We start from the raw sequence: 19,465 nt of genomic DNA on the forward strand, positions 1-19,465 counted from the left end.
TTTTTAGTGTGCCTAACGCTCCAGTCCATTTAATGCGATCACGTGAAATGAACAAAAAAAAAAAAAAAAAAAAAATGATAAATATTTCACGAAGACATATCGAGGATAGAGAGTCGGATTTTGATTCACAGCCAGAAAGTGGTTCTATGTCGGTACTTTCAACTATAGTGATCGATGAATCGAGAAAGCTGACATGATCTTCAAGGTTTTCACATAACTTGATAGTATTTTGATATTAAGCCTTGATATGCTTGGTATATAAGCTTCAATATGTATAACTTTTATATTTCTGTAAAATCAAATTGAAATTATTGATTCATTATTGAATTATAATGTATATAAACTTTCTTAATGTATATAAATTTCTTATGCACTGATAAGGAATTTTAAACAAAACCACGTAGAACGTAGGTAATATGCAGAAATATTCAAAATAAAGTACTAGTTATAATATTTAGTGTGTGAAGAAGTTTCCATTTATCCTCTGTTGCTTTAGTTGTATTCAAAAGAATATAAATTGACTAATATGTTTCTTTGCGTAGCTAACGATAATAATAATTTCTTGAATAGATCAGGTATCAATAGTAATAAATAAACTATCAAATACCGTTTCTCTAAACTAAATTTTGTAATTCATTCGCAATAAATTAACGCCTTGATGTCACAAGCATAAAGTTAGAATGTTGCAAAATATATAAAAAAAAATTTTAGTAAAAAAATAAAGTATCCCACTGATTACCTTTTACATCTGTAAGTATAGCGTAGGTACTAGTTTACGATTACAAAGCGTTCCACAAAGCATTTCACGAGGCTAGTTTAAAAAATTAAATTCTTAAACATTCAGGTCAAATAGAATCGGTTTCGGTTTAGATTGGTCTTTCGAAAACGTCCAATTCCGATTTTTTGCTCATATCTTTTTCACTATGCGTATGCTCGATGTTACAAACGTTGAATAGATGATTCTTCGGTGAATAAATAACGCTCACATGATTTCATCTTCTCGCGTGGGCGAGGTAAAAGTTCTTCCGCTGTTTCGTGAATGAAAAACGTTCGGTGTCGCTGTAGGGAGGCACAATGTGAAATTTGCATAAGATGGGAAATGCGATTAGGAATAGGTCGACTGAAACAAGTCTAGAACAAGTCCAGAACGAAGTTAGTGGTGGTAATAATAGAGTATAAGATAATTAAGCATGGTCAGAGATACGTACGAAGACCGCAAATTTTTATACATTTACGGGTAATTGGATGGTGTTTACATAAATGGACATAATGTTACAATATTTAAGAAGTAAAACGATTCTCTATCTAAATTACATTTTCTTCAATTATATTCGTAAAAATACAAATTTCCATAAACATATAACAGTTTAATAATAATAGCTAACATACTAAATTCATCTGTGAAGTGTAATTTTTGTAATTTTCACTTAACGCATCCTTGACAAATTATTACACTATTCAAATTCAAAATTAAATCAAAATTGAATTAAAATTTAGAGCGAACATTCGAAAGACATATAATCTTTTGATCAAAGGGAAATTTTTCTTCTTACGCTTTATCGTTGAACATAAATTTAAAATTGATGTTAAATGCCTAAATTTGAAGTGATAGTAATAACGCACTGTTTTACGTTAACTCTTCATTCATTTAATTATTATTACACAACTGAAGGTAATTAAAATTTAAAATCATCAGTAGGGTACCAAAAATAAACTGTAAAAGGTGTAACCACCTTACTTGTTTCAAGTGTAATGTAATAGTAATATAGAATGATAGTAATTAGTATGATCCGGAGTGTGCAGTATAATATTCTTCTAAAATCGCAAATGAAAAGTTGTCGTCCTTACTTGTAACGCGAAACTGCTTGCAAAACTGACGCCCGGTATTTCTGTACCAGCAAAACTGGACTCTGGTTTGAATTACACCCGACATCGTGTTGTACGATTTCCGAGATCGAAATGCACGATGGACACCGACCTGATAAACTAGACTTCCTACATTTATTTCCAATGATACCATTATGAAACCTCAGATAGGTTTCATTTGTGAATGTCGTTGCATCTTTTTTAAACTTTCATCCCTTGAAGCATCACAACTGAGTTACAGATTTGCCACGTCGATCAACTCCACAAAAGGAAAAGTAGAGAAAATTGATGAAATTGTACGAGATAAGGAACGATCAAACCTACGGGCAAGCGTTTTAGAACTAAGATTTTAAAAATTTCAAAAAGTGGAGATAACAAATTTGGCCTTTGAACAGTTCAATCGATAAATCAATCACACGGTGACTTTCAAAATATGTTAATTTCAAGACTTGAACATAATGCGCGTCAATATCTATAAATTACACGAAATTATTTAGTAATCGGATATTTTATTCATAAGTCCTCAAGAATTCGAAGATTTTCGAAAGTCCTTAAAATCCATAATTCTTGTGCCCGATTGAGTGACTTATAATTTAAATGGCTAGCTTATTTCGGTCAAGATTATTTCTCTGATAACATCATTCTTGTTATTACTTAATATTAATATTTAATCGAACGATGTTCTATTTAAATAAATTTAACTACCAATAGTTAATTAAAATATACTTACAAAAAACGTTTGTAATAATAAATATTAATCTGATTGGAAAAGTTACTTGAGAAAGATTCTCCACGATCGCTAAAAATTTGATAACAATTAAACAGCGAAACTTGCATAAAACGCAGAAAGATGCAGAGACAGCTCCTCGTGTTTTAGCGTGGTACTAACATGAAATTTTGCAATCATTTCCGCATTCTTTGATCATGTACCAAGGTGTAGGATTACGGCGAACAAAAAATTTGAATTTTATGATAATTAATCGAAAACAATGAGAGCTTAGGTACGATCAATCATACATCGCTATAACTGTATCGCAACAAAGCGTAAAGATTAATAATACATATGCCGTAAATCTTACATGCATAGTCATATATTATGCGTGCAAGCGATTTAAATATCAATGTATATGTATGTTAAAATATCAGAATAGTTACCTTCAAATCAAATTGCGAATGAATCAATTTCTTCTTATGTTGTCACACCATTGACAGAAATTTTATGATAGCCTCTGTACTATATGTACATAGACTGCAGAATCAACCTATAATTAGAAAAATTACAAGTATTTACATTATGTGTAAAATGTATATTATAGGTTAAGGTTATAATACCAAAAATTAAAAATTATAATAACATAATAACATTAATGATAAATATTAATATATTATATAAACTTTAACTTTCTTTTAAAAAAAGGATGGATAAGGCAAAATGGCAAATTGTGTAAATTATGTTGAAAATTTCAATTTTAGCTTTTTAATGTTAATTTCGCTTGAGTTATTATAATGATACTTACAGAACTTTGTTCCTTTTGTATTCATAAAATAAATAAATATTTCATAATAATTCAACTATTTGATTAGAACAACAACATCCTTAATATGTATATAACTTTCTTTTTAGTCCTTTTTTGGATCGAAATTCGCGCGAGAATATTACATATTGCTGCATTTCTTTGATATAAAATTTACGATCATGATTCTCGCATTTCCATAAATTATTGCCATGCACGCAAACTCACAGAGGGAAAAACTAACGATTTCGTTACGGTTGTCGATTCCGCGGAAGCTCTTCGAAATTCGATTCGACATGATTCGATTTCACCTTCTAACACGAGTTCGAAAGTAATTCTAGCGTGGGACATTGTGTAGGCTGGATCGCGTGTTGGGTGACAGAAAAAGCTGCTTTTGATGAAACGCAACACCGAATACTATCTATGAACTATTTATTCAAGTTCGACAGCAAGATTGTTAATACATAATTTATAGGTTACATACATAATATAAGATTATTTTCGATAGCTTGCAATTATTTAATGATAAATTACATTATGTATTTACATTTTCTTTTATTAACTGTTATTAAATCGTGCGTTGGTTTCATGCATGATTACTGTAATTCAATAAATTACTATAATTTATAGAAATCACGATTATGAAGTTATTTGCTTTTATGAATGAGTGAACGTACCTGACCTTTTCCTTATATCTTTCTCGTGTTGTAAGAAAATTGAACAGAGAATAGCTAGTAAACAATATTAAATTACCAATTTAAGAATTTAAGAGGATCGCAAAATATTAATATTCTTTAACATTTCAATTTAAAAAATTGATATTCATATTACCTAATTCTTTGAATATAAACAGAAGAATATTGTTTTATTCATAGAGATGATTCTTCCATCTAGAAGTTGAGTAATAACTTAACATAACATATGTAACTAGTAAAGCATAAATATTCCAGTGACTTTATGTCCTGAATAGCAATGAATTCAATTAACCCACTCAATATGACTGTGTTCCTAGTGATGATGTGATTGAACTCAATAAATATAAAATAAAATAAATAGGATATCGAAAATTAAAAATATTGAAATTATATCAATCAATGATCTTGTATAAAAATTCTGTATTAAGAAAAAATATCTTTTGTAAAGAAATAGTATTTCTATTCTATGAGAAAATAATATTCAATTTGACTGTTTAAGCCAGTGATCAATTGTTTATACTAATTTCTGAAATACTAATAAATATGATATAAAGGAGAAAACATACACCCTTGATCAACTTATGATGGATGGTTTCTCATATTTTATTATTTTATCTTTTATTACATATGTAATTAATTAGAGTATATCATTTAAGACTGTATACAGTAATTACGTTTTTAATGATAATGTACATTTAAATATTATATTCAAAATATGTCCACCATAGTAAAAATAAGATATTTCCAATATATATAATTTCCAGTTAAAATCATTTCGCTATTATTTTTTCTAAGTGTATTTTAGAATATGTTTAAATAAATTTATATCTCATATATAATATTAATAGAAACATTTGTATGGTGCAACAGTAGAATGTTATTGGTATTAATTTAACCAAATATTTTATTACTGAATATTGAAGAGTCTAGTGATGTCACATCACTTTATTGAAATGGATTTATTTATGTAATCTATACTAAAAGTAATTCCATCTTTAACTTTTTCTTTTAAACAATGACGATAATCAAGTAAATAATCGTCCTCAAAGTACACTTAAATAATACTTTACTTAACTGAAGAATTGTATTATATATCTTTCTCTCTATCATATAATTCCATTTGTATAATAAAATGATAACTAAAATTTATATCAATATGAAACAAATGTTGTAAATCATAAATCATCATTATATGTAAATAAAGCAGAAACTTACATCACAATGTTTACGAATTAAAAAGCCACTTGGAATGTTTTATTTTAATATAAAACAGCAATCAATGTTCTAATGTTACTACCACAACACTTTTTACACATTCTGTGATTTTTGCTGATGGATGGAAAACTGAATAACATTAGATATTGGTAGCAAATTAGCACAAAGTGCTACTCTACAAACATGTCAACTACAGTCAAGTAGATATTCACGGAGGTTGTGAGTTGTATCTGTTATTGTCATCTGGCAATACTAAATTAGATACTGGTTCATCTTCAAATATGCCTTCATCTACCTCATCATCCGAAATGGTAAGTTCATCAGGATATTTATAACTATTACTTAGTTGACTGGATGGTACCACTTGCTCCTATAAATGAACATAGTTGAAGTTAATATAGCACTAACATATTATATATATAATATAAATATATATGCAAGAAAGCAATTCAAAGTACATAACTAATTGAAAAAAATATTTGTATAATTATTAATTTACCTCAGATTCTGTATTCATATCTTGATACGAAGTATCAATTTCATAGTCAAATAAATCCTCTTCTGGTTCTTCCAATGGATGAAATGATAATTGAGCTGAGCCCTCATTCAAATTCATTGTTACTTCCGGCTCACCTATAAATTTACATAAATATATGTTTTTCATTATTTACTAGGTATATACAACTTATTTTCTTTTTTGTCTTTGCTTACGGAGTGGATCATCTATCCGATTATCCAAATTAAAATATTCCGTTAACCTGTTGTTATTATTATTATTACTATTATTATTATTATTATTATTATTGTATCTACAGTGGATCAGTTGGTGACTATTCTGATTCTGTAATTTGTCCATATCATCTGTCTACATCAGTTGATAGTACACTCAGGTTGGATCGTCTACGTAATATCTATATACACTAAAAAGTGAATATGGTTAATGTGCATCTACAAAAGTCCTACCATGGCATTGAATGTCGAGTGAGAAATCATGATCATGTAAGAATCATTTAAACACGAATTAGGAAATTTACTTTGAACTGTTATATCTAGCTGTTGTGAGACAGCAACAAATATTTCGTGATGACGAGGATCTTGTAGATCCTTTTTCTCCTTCAAAATTCATCATTTTGAGCGGATGACTCCGATTAGATTGACGATATCAGAACTCTTCGCCCTTTGTTCTGTTATTGTTAAAACTCATTAATCTATCACACAGTTTGTTTCTAAATAGAATTGTGAAATCTAAAAATGTGCTACGTCATGACGATTATCGACACAATGTATACTCCTGAACGTGCTCACCTTCAATAACGCCCGACGTAATCCTTTTTTCGAAATACGTGGAACGATATACAAACTGTTATTCAAAAATGATTAGCTACTATCATAACAAACGTGAATCGTAACGCAACACTGTTGTGTGTAAGATCACACACTAAACAACCGCTCATACGTCGCGAGCTGACATGTTATACGCATGCTCAGTTCGGTTTTGCGAACCTACGCCATTGAATGATGTCATATTCAGTAACGTAGGTACAAAATTGGCGCTTCAATAAAAATTTGTTTTTCGAAACTTACGTTAATATATTTAATCGTATTTTATTAAGTAAGTTCATTATAAGAAATCTAGTTAATTGGGAAATCTAGTTAATTATATTCAAAGAAATGATAATTATAATAATATTGTTACTTTAATGATTTATTAAGGACGTAAATTTAAGCATGGTCCAAGTTTTTAATTCGTCGAATTGTATCTTTAAGACTTTGTCTTCTATATAATATCTTTGTTAAAAGAATTTTAGGATAAACTATCATATAAAAATCCTGCACAAGGAATAACGTGTACTTTGTGAAAGTTGATTGTTTATATCTAATACAATATAAAAGTATTAAACTATCTATTAATATTATTAATTCAGGCGCAATATTACAGTGAAACGCTACATCCTACTAATCTACGTTAAAAGCTTCTTATCAAAAAATATCTTTTTTTTTGTGTATACTTCTTTTAAGATGTCTTAAAACCATGTATTTGTTGATGATTAATAAGCTATCTTGAAAAAAAGAAATAAAATGACACGTTCGCAGGGTATCGAGTCTAAACCAATAATCTTTTCGCTTTATTAATTGTCATGAAAAAAGAAATATATATGTGTGTGTATGTAAAACAGAAAATACAGATTAATAAAATATCCATACCTTAAAAACAATTTAGGATAGATGCAAAAATGATGTAACGATGTTTTATAAGAAACGATGCTGTAAGTACAGAAGAAAGTAATAACATACACGCCGAAATCGGAAATTGGATTTTACGGAAGGATCTTCACACTTTATTTTCGCTTCTTCTAAGCACACAACCGATTAAAAGTAACCAAACGAAAATGTCAATGTTGATTACGACGCTGGTTAATGAATAACGCTTCTCTTAAGCCACATCCACATAATATACAGCGATCGCCGTAAAAGGTTACAAACTTATCTCCGATTATTTAAAAAAAAAATTATTAGTTTCTTCTTCTGTTTTGTTTCTGTGTAGTTTTCTTATCTCTTTTCGACGCGAATAAAAGAAACGATCACAGATTTCCTCATATCTTTAATTCTCTCCCTGTACGCGATTGTCATATCACTAGAAGAAGAAACTGTAATGATTTTCTTCATTGAAAACGTGTTAGTTAAAAAAAGAATATCATTCCAAATCAATAGATCTTCCTCTCTCTAACTGTAGGTGTACCCCTGTTGATATAGATGTCTACTCTCTACGGTATCTTCTGAGCCACGAGCTTCTCTTTCTTTTTTATCATTTTATTTTCTTCGATCGTACTATGAACAGCCTAAATAAAAACACGCTCGTGACTTTGCTGCTTTATAGCGGTATAATACTACAAACTTAACGGCGTTTTTAATCTCTTCGACATTCGTCCCATATATTATCTTCTACAAAAGTAATGTACCAGGTCCAGTTTACTTTCGTAAGATCTACAGAAATGTGAAATCCGAGGAGGGTAACGTTCGCGTGTTAGGGATCGCCTGAAAAATGTTCTTTCGGTTTACGAGAACTCGTCAAACATGTTTCGAGATGCTTTTCTTCTTTTTTGGGACATTCTCTTTGACCGGGTATGATGGGACATTCGATCCGATTCGCTGCAACTGAAATTAACAGGCGCAATCACAAGCGCAACGACGTACACGCTTCTCACGGCGGTGTGTGAATGCCTCTGGGATTGAACGCACCGAACGTGGTTGCACGTCTGTGGACAAATTGGAACAGTATATATTAGAAAATTTTATAGTTCCTATATTTACAATTTTATAACATCTACATATAATATAAAAACGGGATTAAGTTCTTTGATAAATACTACTGGAGATTAAATAAAAGTCCATGAATTACGAATACTCTTAAATGTAACAAAAGTTAAGAATAAAAAATCTGTAAAAATTAAGTTATCTACTCACAGTGTGGGCGGCTTTCCTCTTCTTGCTCTTGTTGTTGCTGTTGCACTTGCTGTTGCTGTTGCTGTTGTTGTTGCATCATCATGTGAGTCGTTTGTTGTTGTTCCTGCTGTCTTTGCTCTGATTCTTGTTCGGAGCTTTGATTATCAGAAACTTCAGCACGGGCCTCAACAGGTATTTCCAAGGATTCTACAGGTCTCAATGGCAGAGCAAATCTTGAAACTGGGAATGCATTACCTTCTACAACCTAAAAATTAACATATTATTAATATACTAATTGCATACGATAAAATGGAAAATTTAATTAATCGCAATACTTGGCGATATCAGTAATAACGCCAATGGACATAGAAAAAGAGATGAAGTATAAAAATAACTAAGGTAACAAAAATATGGCAGCGGTGGGATTCGAACCCACGCCTCCGAAGAGACTGGTGCCTTAAACCAGCGCCTTAGACCGCTCGGCCACGCTACCAGATATGAATTTGGTGAAAAATTACTGATCCAGCGGTTCTCATTTATTTTTACATAACATTTGTTATTATAAACAAGTAAACAAAGATGATATTTTATAACGTACGAGTTGGTTGAAATCCGAAATATGACACTCTACAAAAATGTACGGTATTTGTGTAACATTAATAAAATGTTATTGTAAGATTAATTAAATGATTATATTTAAAACAATACGTGTACAGAATAATTGTCTTCATACGATAGCTTTTAGTGTAATTTCAAATGAAATTTTTCTTTGAAACGTTAAAATTGATATCTAAAATTCAAATAAAATTAAAATTTGAAATTATATCTGAAATTGATTAGTTTGGTTTTTACCTGATGAATTATGTTACGAATTTCCGCTGGTACAGGGAAGTTCCTTTCTTCCTCGCTATCATCTTCCGGTCCAGGGAAAGGTTTAGCTTCCTGTTGCTCGTTAGAACCATCCGGTCGCTGGCGACCCTCGATATTTCCATGCTCCAATAGATTTCGAACCTCTAACGGAAGTGGAAGTCCCAGAGGAATGGGCTGAGCTCCTTCCGGGAACGGTTTGAATTCTTGAACGTTCTGAAAAATGTAAATAAAATTATTTCAATAAATAAAATATTACATTCGATATTATCGTCTAATAATAGTAGAAATAATAGGACAATCTCGCATGTACAATTATACAGATGTTAAATTATTATTATTATATATGTAATATGTGTATGTTTAATTAAAATTATGAACATTAAAATTATTTATTGAAATTAAAATGAATCAAGATTGATCGTTACAAAATCATATTTTTCTATTAATTTTCATTTCAGAGACCAATTAATTTTTAATGCCAATTATATTTTCAGTTAATGTAATATAAATATCTCAAATAAATGAATTACCTCGCGGCGAGCACCTTCAGGTATTTGTACGGGTATAGGTCTCGCTTCACCAGTGATATGTTGAATGATATTCTTAATCTCTAGAGGTACTTGTTGAATGATCCTTCGAATTTCGAATGGAATTCCTTGGAAAGGTGAACGTTGTCTTTCGGTAATCTGAGGCTGCGGTTGTGGTTGTGGTTGAGGCTGAGCTTGAGGCTGAGGTTGCATCTGGGGTTGTACTTGAGGTTGCACTTGCGGTGGCATCTGAGATGGATGTTGTTCGGTCTGCGGGATCAATACGTGAGGAATAATCCTTTGTTCGTGAACCTGAGCTTCTGGCTGTGGTGCTGGTGGAGGCATCATGGCTGGTCCCTGTTCTTGACCATACGTTCCCGTTTGCTCAACTTGTTGATACATCACGGGTACTTGTTGCGGTTCTTGAGGCATTGGTGGTCGCATACCTCTCATAGGATTCGCCGAGAAATGACGCAATTCGATGGGAATTCGGCGCACTTCAACCTGAATGAAATTATTAAATTTTAATTATCGTGGTGGTAAATGATTTTTTTATATATTCAGAATAGCAGTGGTAAAGAATAACGGTGGTAAAAAAGTTTTATTTACCTTCCTATAGCGAGAATGAAACGAAGTGTAAGAGATACATCGTCTAATTAATTATGAGAGGATATAGTGTGTAATTATTTAGAATAAAAACAATTATCTGATTTAGTTTAACAAACGTTGAATTTTAGGTAAATATTGCAAACTTAGTTCTAAATAATAATATGACAAAATCTCTTGATCTATTCTTGATTTCTATTTAATTCTGAGACGAAAACTATTTTACTAAAAAGAGAGCAGTATTGATTTTTCTGTTATTGCATATTAATATAAGATATACTAACTTGTGGTCCCATTGCAGGATTTTGCGGTCCCATCATGGGCGTCTGTGGTCCCATACGCGGAGGCCTCATTTCCATGGTTACCTGAGGGATATTTCGCAATTCAGGGGGAACAATACCAGGTGGGATGTGATTAAGTCCGCGTGGATCGCTAAGTGGTAACTGCTGCATGTCAGGAACTTGATATTGAGTGTGCACTTGATACTGATGATAACCTGGGTTCGGTTCCTGAGATTGAAGTGGTACTTGGACGGTTCCCAATGGGATGATGATTGGCGTAAGCATCTCTTGATCTTGTTGCCTGAAAATTAAGCACATTTTGAAAATTAAATATAACATTCATATGTAAAAATTCAATTAAATTTCAAATTTTCAATTATTTTAAATCTTTAGAAATTGTTAGTATTTTTATATCAAGACTGTTTTAAAAGTCTTTTATTTTTCATTTTAATTGATCTTCCTTGCTTTTTCTGTAAACTAAGAAGCTTTACCAGTAGCGTCACCAAATAAAATGAAATTATTTTATATTTCTATTTAATTGCCATACGGTTGACAAATTTGATAATGTACTATCTATAATTTAATCTAATAAATTACATTAAAACTTTTTTCATGGACGAGGCATAACACTTCAAATCATACATACTCTTGATGAGGATTGCCAGATTCGCACAAAATGGCTACACGTTCTCCACTCAGTCTTTGGTAGCGAGAATCGGTACTGTTATCGACATTATTGTTATTAGCACCATCCATCACTTGATCAGCTCTTCGTCTCTCAACCACGCAAGAAACTCTGCTGCGTGCCTCCTGGATCAAAGTCTAAAAAATAAAACAAAAAGACAAATATAAAAATTATTAATTTTGTGCATCGATTCATTTATGGTTTCGATAATCTTTCAATTTTTCAATTTTTATAAATTGTAATAAAATTAGTGAACTTACGCCCGCAATTTCGTCGAAATCGAATTGGAGAGGCAACTTGATGTGCACGGGAGGAAACTCGTCATCATCATAGTCATCGTCATCGTCGTCATGGTCACCGCTTTCGTTGTCTGACTTTGAATTATTCTCATCCTCTTTGTGGACTTTAACGTCCTTGGTATCTGGCTCTACCTCCTTCTTCGATGGTGTTTGCTCAGCGAGAGACTGCTGAACCTCCTTCATGTCACTGGTATCCTGCACAACGAGAAAATATTCCTTAACACCTCTCGTTCCATAATTTTTCTAAAAGTCTATAAAACCGTTAATAATAAATATTAAATACGAAGACATGACGTAGAACCGATGGTTAATCCCATGTAAAAATAAAAGATATAACAATTTGAAATTTTATTAACAATACTGGTAAAGTATGAAAATAGCGCAAGTATATACATATTTCGCAAAGATTACAGAAGTATTTAAAAGTTTAATATTCCGTTAATAACCCGCAATATTCAATAGAACCATCTCTAACGTTTTATATCCTAATGATTATTCATATTATATCGCAATTTTGTATTATGTATATATTTACATCAAACGTCTCGTGACTTTTATACCTATATATATCTTCAAAATAGTTTCAAAGTTTTCCAATATAATCATCACAGTAATATCTCACTGTTTCATTAATAAAATTGACAAAAATGTTTTGACAAGTGTTCAAATACTTTCGAAAGCTGCCGTATAGCGTGCACTTCCTCGTTTCTCCTCGTGACAAATCGCGTACTAAAATTGAAACCATCGTTAAAGTCTTCCAGCCTGAGAACAACCTAGATCTGGTTCACAGAGTATTAACGTTCTCTATGAAAATAACCCGATCGAGTCACGAATATCGTGCTCTTCGCGAAACATCAGAATCCCGTTTCAAATGACGTACAAAGTACCAGTCTGGTCAGCTTAGATAAGATAAAAAGAACCGTAAGGGTCATCGTGTCGAGCGCAGAGTGTTTCTTCCGCTTAGAAAAATTGTTTGCGTTGAAGGATCGTGCCAGCTAATCGAGCGTCTCATCCTCGTTTGATTTCCATCGTTCTGATCGAGCTTGTACCGCGATAACATGAAGAGAGTTCACTTTCACTCGCGACCCGATGTCGCGACCAGGAAGAAAACGTGTTGCATCAACGGATGATTACTATGGCGATATTTATTCAACTTTCGAAGCCTTCAGGAACGATTTGTCTTCGTTTCGCGGTCTCCAACTCGCGGATACTCTTTCAATTTCTCTTATCAGGAAGAGAAGGTTACACGAAACGACACGGCCCAATTATTTCACCTGCTGCCTATGTGATTATTGTCCGGATTTTAATTATATTTAATCGCTGATAGTAATAACGATGGTCGTATAGAAGCAATAAACTATCGCGACACGCTCTAATTAGCGTTGGCTGCAAATGAAACTGACCGAGGTTTCGTGGACTCTAATAAAGTATCCCGTTAACAATGCGACGTATTGTACCAACCATTTGTCCTGTTACGATCTTCTGATCTTTACGATTCAGTTCTGATTTCGTTTCAATAAATATAATATAACCATTTCAACGTTTTGAACGTTTTTAACGATGATACGATGGAATATATCTTAGAGAATGTAGCAGAGTTATGAACAATTTTGGCATAAAACTGAAACAAGAAATCGCCTATATTATATAATGACGATTCCTGCGTGTTTATTTTAAAGTTAAGAAACTTTTTCAACGGAAGAAAATTGTGATTAAGTTGAAGATATCTCGAACTATGTAGCTGAGTTGAGAAACGTAAAATTGAAACGAACAATCACCATCGGTATAAGAACAATGATTCTCGCGTACTTTCTTCGAACCCATGGTACGAGAAACTTTCTGACAAGATGAAAAGCACGATTGGATTGAAAATGGTTCAAAACACGTGACAGAGTTAAACTACCTCCATATCTTTTTTATAACATAATGACTAGCAAATTCCCCAATGAAAAGATGCAAGAGAAGAGAAAAGAAACGGTTAAATTACTAAAATCAAATCTAAAATACTCAAAGATCGTTTCGCGTTAAGTTAGTTGTAATCAAGTTAGTGTTCAAGCGATGACCGCTAGAAAATTAGATTATCGTTGAGTTATAGACCAGGAAACGACGTGAAATACGTATTTGGTTAACGGTGATAGGAAGGAAGTTGCTGCTGAGTACTTTCGAGAGCCTAATTTGTGATCGGCCAGCAGGAAACCATTATCGTGCAAGAAACGTTAAGTTGCATCAGGTTCTGACGAGCTTGGACGGTTCCACAGTTTCTGTTTGTTGGTTGGCAAAAGCGGGGCCCTCTCGCTTTACTCGTCCAAGTGACAACTTTCTAGAATATCGGTGAACGTAATGAAAGGTAGCCGGAATGGCTCAGCTACCGACCAGCTTCTGGTTTTCGCAATTCTAGACTCGCAGAAATAAACTTCGATCTTCCCACTACCCATTCACAGTCGAGAGCTATATATATATGTATGTATCGCTACGTTTGATCATACATTCAAGTATACGAGAAAGTTCTACCATTCTAGAACGAAATACGATGTTTTTGCCTTCGGATACCAAGAATGAGAAACTGAATTGATACTTTGTTACATTCAGGTCGATATCTCGTGTTTAGTATTGGAACTATGTGCGATAGCTGGTTTTTATTAGGTACATGCATATATAGATATAGGCGAGCCAAAAATAATTTGAATTTTATAAAAACGCGATTACATTATATCTGTTTATTTTTTAATAACCGCGTTAATTATGTAATGTATATGGATAAAATATCATATAGATAAAAAATATATTTACTTTTTTTTACCGATAACTTCCACCATTCGATTAAAGTTTAATATGTTTCTCCGAATAAATTAATAACTTAGCGTAATGTTTCAATTATAAAAACAATATATTTTATTAAAAATTTGATACGTTTTTTATTTCCTGTCTTTTCATTTTGTTTCAATGTAAAGCGAAAAGTATTCTCCTATTTGCAACGAAGAATAATATTTTAATTATGTAGAAAATATTGTATTTTTCACACGTTATCGTTTCAGAGGGACGTGAGAAGTAATAATTACACAACATGTAAATATCGTTTATTTTTTGCCTAAAGAATACTAAAACAGTTGGATGCAGCTGCAACAATATACGCTCTATTTATTGCACATTCATAGAATAAGTATATAGCGCGTAACACTATTTATTCAAGGATTATTAACGTTACATTCATTCCAAACTAAAACACTATCGTTGCATCGTACAAAGGAAACACTGATTCCAACATCGATATGAAACAATAACGAGGTCTGTTTTAAAATGCATGGCACAACGCTTTTAATTGATAATTAATTTCAACAGTAGGCACAAAATATTAAGAGCGTTATCTTCGCAGAGAATAAAATTCGAATTAGATGCAGGAAAGAGGAAAGAACAATCCGTAATTTCGCTTGTATCATAATAAAAAAGAAAACATTGATTTCAACATCGCTATGAAACTATGTATCGCTATGTTTACCTTAAAGTGAACACTGTTGCATGATGTTTCAATTGCTAATTAATTAACAATTTGAATAAAATCAGAATTTCCAGTAGAAACCGAAATTTACAAACTGTTACGTTTTATAAATTGAAAGAATGAAATTGATTGCGATTGCGAGTAGATGCAGACGGTACCGTAACAGACCGACCACTTTCCACTTGGGAAATTGCTCAGGATGTAGAAACGATTTTGCGGTGCACGAGCGACAACCTGTATAATCGTCAAGCTAGAACGAGAAGAAATAAGTGAAATTTCTTAACCCTTCGAGCACACAGGTGGTTGGACTGTTTTAGCATCGTCGTTTACTCGCTCATCAAATTTTTCTTCTTATTTTATCAAATGGTATTCGTGACTCACGTTAGAAAACAACAGTAGAATACTTATAGAAATCAACCGTGAAGTTCCTGTTTCGTATAAAATCACTGCCTAAGAACGGACAATACATTATACGTGATGGTTATGCGATAACCATCGGTTTTGCAACGTCAATCAATAATACGACACTGATTTCTAATTCCGCAACACGATTCTTACGTACACGAACGTAAAACGATATTCAACCATCAAATTTTAATTGTATTATTATATACTATATATATTAATATCCAAAGAGCACAGTTCTTTCGCTTAGATTCGACATTATTTAGTTCATGAATGTTAGCTATAAAATACAAATTCGTCTGAAATATTTTCTTTCCAAATATAATAGTTCCGTTAATAATTAATCTTACTTTATTCAAAGTCACCACATTAAATTAATTTAATCTACCCAGTTGGATACTCGTTCTAAATTATATTCTCTATTTGACTTTTTCATAAACTGCGAAAGAATTCACCGAGAAGAAAATAAAAACGTTGAATACCATAAATATTCTCTGAAATAAAAAAGAAAATCCGAGTTCTTTAACCGCTTTGCATTGCACGCTGTTTCACAAACGCTTCGTCAACACGTTTCGTGCAACATATTTAAATTTTACTTTCGAGTCGGTCGAAGAAGTGGGCCGACTTGGAACTGTTGGAAGGATTTCACGAGGAAAAGGAAATCGATGGACTTGGCGTCGCATGCAATATACAAAAGAAGAAGAGTAGAAAGGAGTAGGACAAAGAAATCGGTATCGCGACTAACAGAGTGCACGAAGGAGAGAGAAGCTCATGACCACGCGATCCTACAGGCTTTCTTTAGAAATCCTGCAAGCCCCTTTTGCGAGATGCCTATCAATTAGCGAGCTATTATGGCGGGTAATCATCGTAGTTAAGCGACCTGCACACTGTCAGTCTTACATTATAGGATACTACGCGTTCTCAATCATGTAGATTTGCACTCGCGTGCCTTCATCGCTTGGGAGATGGAAATCGACGGCACACTTTAGCATCAACCGCACGGTATTGCTAGCAAGTCGAATCAGCTACTTTTTTTATTTTAGCGCTTTTAGCGCAGTCATGTGCAAAACAAGGTATTTTTCATGCTAATACGATAGCAACGTTTTTTTAATCACGGAAATCTTCCAGCATGAATAATACTTATTTCGCTAGAGTATAGAGAATCATACGGTGTAGCGCAGGAGTATGTTGACTGTTGTTAACTACCAAATATGGTAGGATAAATTACTTTTCCCGGAATCACGATTTGTTGCACTTTAAGTTGGAAGAGTGAAATTTAATGATTGATAATTACCTTTGGTATCGAGAACGCGAAGCTAATGATGGTCTTATGTTAGGGATGTATGTACTCTTTGATTTGAGGTAGTAGTTTCTGTGGATATAAATGATTTATCGGATAAAAATATGAAATAATTAGAATACTCTAAATGAAATTTAAATGTTTATTTGAAGTGTTCATTTTTTAAATGGGCAAACAGTTATTTCGAAATATATATATATATATAGGTTTAAACTTTTGAATACGAATTAAATATATTTTATTTTGGTCTGCCTGTTCCATGTATGTAATTAACTTCAGATGATCCGTGTGTTAAAAAGAAAGAAACGTTTCATTCGACTGCAATTAAATTTATTGCACAAGTGGAATGATTAAATACGTAGTATTTCTTAATAATTTTTAAATGTTGTATAAAATTACCATATATTCTAATAGTAGGGGAAGATTTAAAATAATAATGCAGCAGTTGCGAGAGTTTGATTGAAATTTCTCAAATGATATATAGAAAATTTTTCACAGAGCCTTACATCATCCTGTTTCTCTCGTAGCAAAGTTGCTACGATATATTCGTATCTTACGTAAAAAACAAATAATTAATGTACATATATAATTGTAGAGAAACATAAAAATCGATAAAATATTTATATTTTTCATTCCTTTTCATATTTTCTTCTGCAAAAAGTTTAGCAGATGAACGATCAATAAATATTAATTAATATTTGAAAATGTTCTTTGCAAATATCTCTGAATTATTCTTTATCTTACGCTATAAATATCATCCTACATTCTGCTTATAATAAACGGCGAGCCAAGTGATTTAAAATCTAGCTACGTCGAGGAAAAGTGAAATTTAGAAGATTCCCGTGAGAGCGAGGGAATTTTCTAATCTACGCTAACATCATCGTCGCTGTACAACACACAGCAACGCGAGCATACGTATATATATGCGTAGACAGATAGAGCATAATGTTGAACGAGTGAAAATTATTCTTGATAATTGATAAGGAACAGTTTCTATCATCAAGGTGATGCAGCATGTGAACACAACGCCTCAGACACGGACAGGTAACAATACAGTTAGTTTGCAGAGAGAAAATCTTTTTAGAGAACGTTCACCTTGCTGCCGGTGCGTGCAACGGGCAACCCACTTTCCGTTGTGCTACGTACCTTTCCATCGAGAGTCGCAAAAATACGCCACAGCATCCTCTCAGGATGCTTTCATATCGATGTACTTTAAACCGAATTGTTCTCTGTGAAATACTCGACGATCTATCTTGCTAGGCATAAATGACGTACGACGGGTTGATATTTACAAAGGAAATTCAGAAAAAGACTAATTAAGAAAATAGTTACGAAAATAGTAGAAAGATAATTATATAAAATGATTGTGAACAAGCAATTACGATAGCTACTGGGAAACTTATAAGAAAAATATTGCGTGTCAATGCTATGCATTTGCTGTTAATCGTTTTAGAATATACACACTACTGCTTTAAAATGTGATTAGTATGTTTCGATTACGAATGTCTACATATTTAAAAAAATTGATATGTGCAAAGTATACATAACGTAACATAGAATGAATATATAGGCTGTCTCATTTGAATTAATCCACGCGAATATCCTCTAAACTATGCATGATTCGAAAACGTGATACAAGTAGAACTTGTTCCGTTTCAACGTGGCCTTACGATGATCGTCGGTCATTTATCTAGATGAAGGCGCTTTAGAGATCTCAAGGTGACCTCTGTTTCTTTAAATAGAACTGTACATTTTTTTGATACACTGTTCGATACAGATTTTAATTCCCTACAACAGGGTATTAAGATAATAATATTAATTTCGTCAAATTGAGCGTATAAAAGTCAAGGAATACGTAAACATGAAAATACTGCGTTATCTTCCCTTGTTTTTCATGCGATAGGTTCCGCAAGATTAAAGTTAAAATATCTTTTAAATTAATCACCTTTCGAACCAAATACGTTAATTACAAAACGCATCCAACGGCGTATAAAGACTATACGTAGAAACAGATTTTAATTTAAGAAAAGACAAAAGTCAGCTTGAAATCTCGAAGGCACGATCACTTAGATAAGATTTGTGAACATCGCAAGGTGTCTCTTTCGAAACAAAGTGGATTTTACTTGAAACGATTCTTCGAACAACGTATAGTTTCAGAGATATTTGCGTGGTTTGGTTAAAACGAGACATCCTGTATAGTACTTGAATGAAATAGTCGTAATATCTAAAGGATGATACAAATCTTTATTTGTATTCCATTTA

At 32.4% G+C, this 19,465-nt stretch overlaps 3 protein-coding genes and 1 non-coding gene across 6 annotated transcripts in view; all 4 read right to left on the bottom strand.

The window, feature by feature from the left end:
- LOC100642453 (heparan sulfate 2-O-sulfotransferase pipe) overlaps window positions 1–4,647 on the bottom strand; it is a 123,957-nt gene extending 119,310 nt beyond the window's left edge. Inside the window, exons 1-2 of the mRNA XM_048407267.1 lie at window positions 3,384–4,647; window positions 3,022–3,128 (exon numbers count right to left, since the gene is read on the bottom strand). The gene's annotated coding sequence lies outside the window, so the exon portion shown is untranslated. The remainder of the gene's footprint in view (window positions 1–3,021; window positions 3,129–3,383) is intronic.
- Window positions 4,648–5,299: 652 nt separating this feature from the next.
- On the bottom strand, window positions 5,300–6,781 carry LOC100650363 (conserved oligomeric Golgi complex subunit 8). Of its 3 annotated transcripts, none has more exons than XM_003396807.4 (4): window positions 6,596–6,780; window positions 6,002–6,210; window positions 5,790–5,923; window positions 5,300–5,660 (listed from the first exon to the last, which is right to left on the bottom strand). In XM_003396807.4, the coding sequence occupies exons 2-4, from the start codon at window positions 6,144–6,146 to the stop codon at window positions 5,499–5,501; spliced, it is 441 nt and encodes a 146-aa protein (XP_003396855.1). In that variant the 5' UTR covers window positions 6,147–6,210; window positions 6,596–6,780; the 3' UTR covers window positions 5,300–5,498. The 3 variants fall into 3 exon arrangements, with proteins under 3 accessions (XP_003396855.1, XP_020719685.1, XP_020719684.1); XM_020864026.2 differs by having other exon boundaries at window positions 6,325–6,780; XM_020864025.2 differs by having other exon boundaries at window positions 6,002–6,781.
- A 607-nt stretch (window positions 6,782–7,388) lies between these two features.
- LOC100650484 (putative uncharacterized protein DDB_G0271606) overlaps window positions 7,389–19,465 on the bottom strand; it is a 33,801-nt gene continuing 21,724 nt past the window's right edge. Inside the window, exons 3-9 of the mRNA XM_012310605.3 lie at window positions 11,964–12,197; window positions 11,665–11,840; window positions 11,022–11,319; window positions 10,135–10,635; window positions 9,587–9,817; window positions 8,756–8,999; window positions 7,389–8,547 (exon numbers count right to left, since the gene is read on the bottom strand). Of these exons, the coding sequence (XP_012165995.2) occupies window positions 8,453–8,547; window positions 8,756–8,999; window positions 9,587–9,817; window positions 10,135–10,635; window positions 11,022–11,319; window positions 11,665–11,840; window positions 11,964–12,197 (1,779 nt within the window). The 3' untranslated portion in view covers window positions 7,389–8,452. The remainder of the gene's footprint in view (window positions 8,548–8,755; window positions 9,000–9,586; window positions 9,818–10,134; window positions 10,636–11,021; window positions 11,320–11,664; window positions 11,841–11,963; window positions 12,198–19,465) is intronic.
- Window positions 9,146–9,227, bottom strand: TRNAL-AAG. Its single transcript has one exon. It is a non-coding gene; the product is annotated as a tRNA-Leu (tRNA).

This window comes from Bombus terrestris, chromosome 7 (assembly GCF_910591885.1).
Source record: "Bombus terrestris chromosome 7, iyBomTerr1.2, whole genome shotgun sequence".
Classification (NCBI taxonomy): domain Eukaryota; kingdom Metazoa; phylum Arthropoda; class Insecta; order Hymenoptera; family Apidae; genus Bombus; species Bombus terrestris.

What these genes read in the sequence shown, in the direction of transcription:
- LOC100650363 (XM_020864025.2), bottom strand. Translation starts at nt 6,146, where the DNA reads ATGGACAAATTACAGAATCAGAATAGTCACCAACTGATCCACTGTAGA. An exon ending in TCGGATAGATGATCCACTCC is followed by an intron (nt 5,924 to 6,001) that starts GTAAGCAAAGAC and finishes GTAAATTTATAG; the next exon opens with GTGAGCCGGAAGTAACAATG. An exon ending in ATATGAATACAGAATCTGAG is followed by an intron (nt 5,661 to 5,789) that starts GTAAATTAATAA and finishes GTTCATTTATAG; the next exon opens with GAGCAAGTGGTACCATCCAG.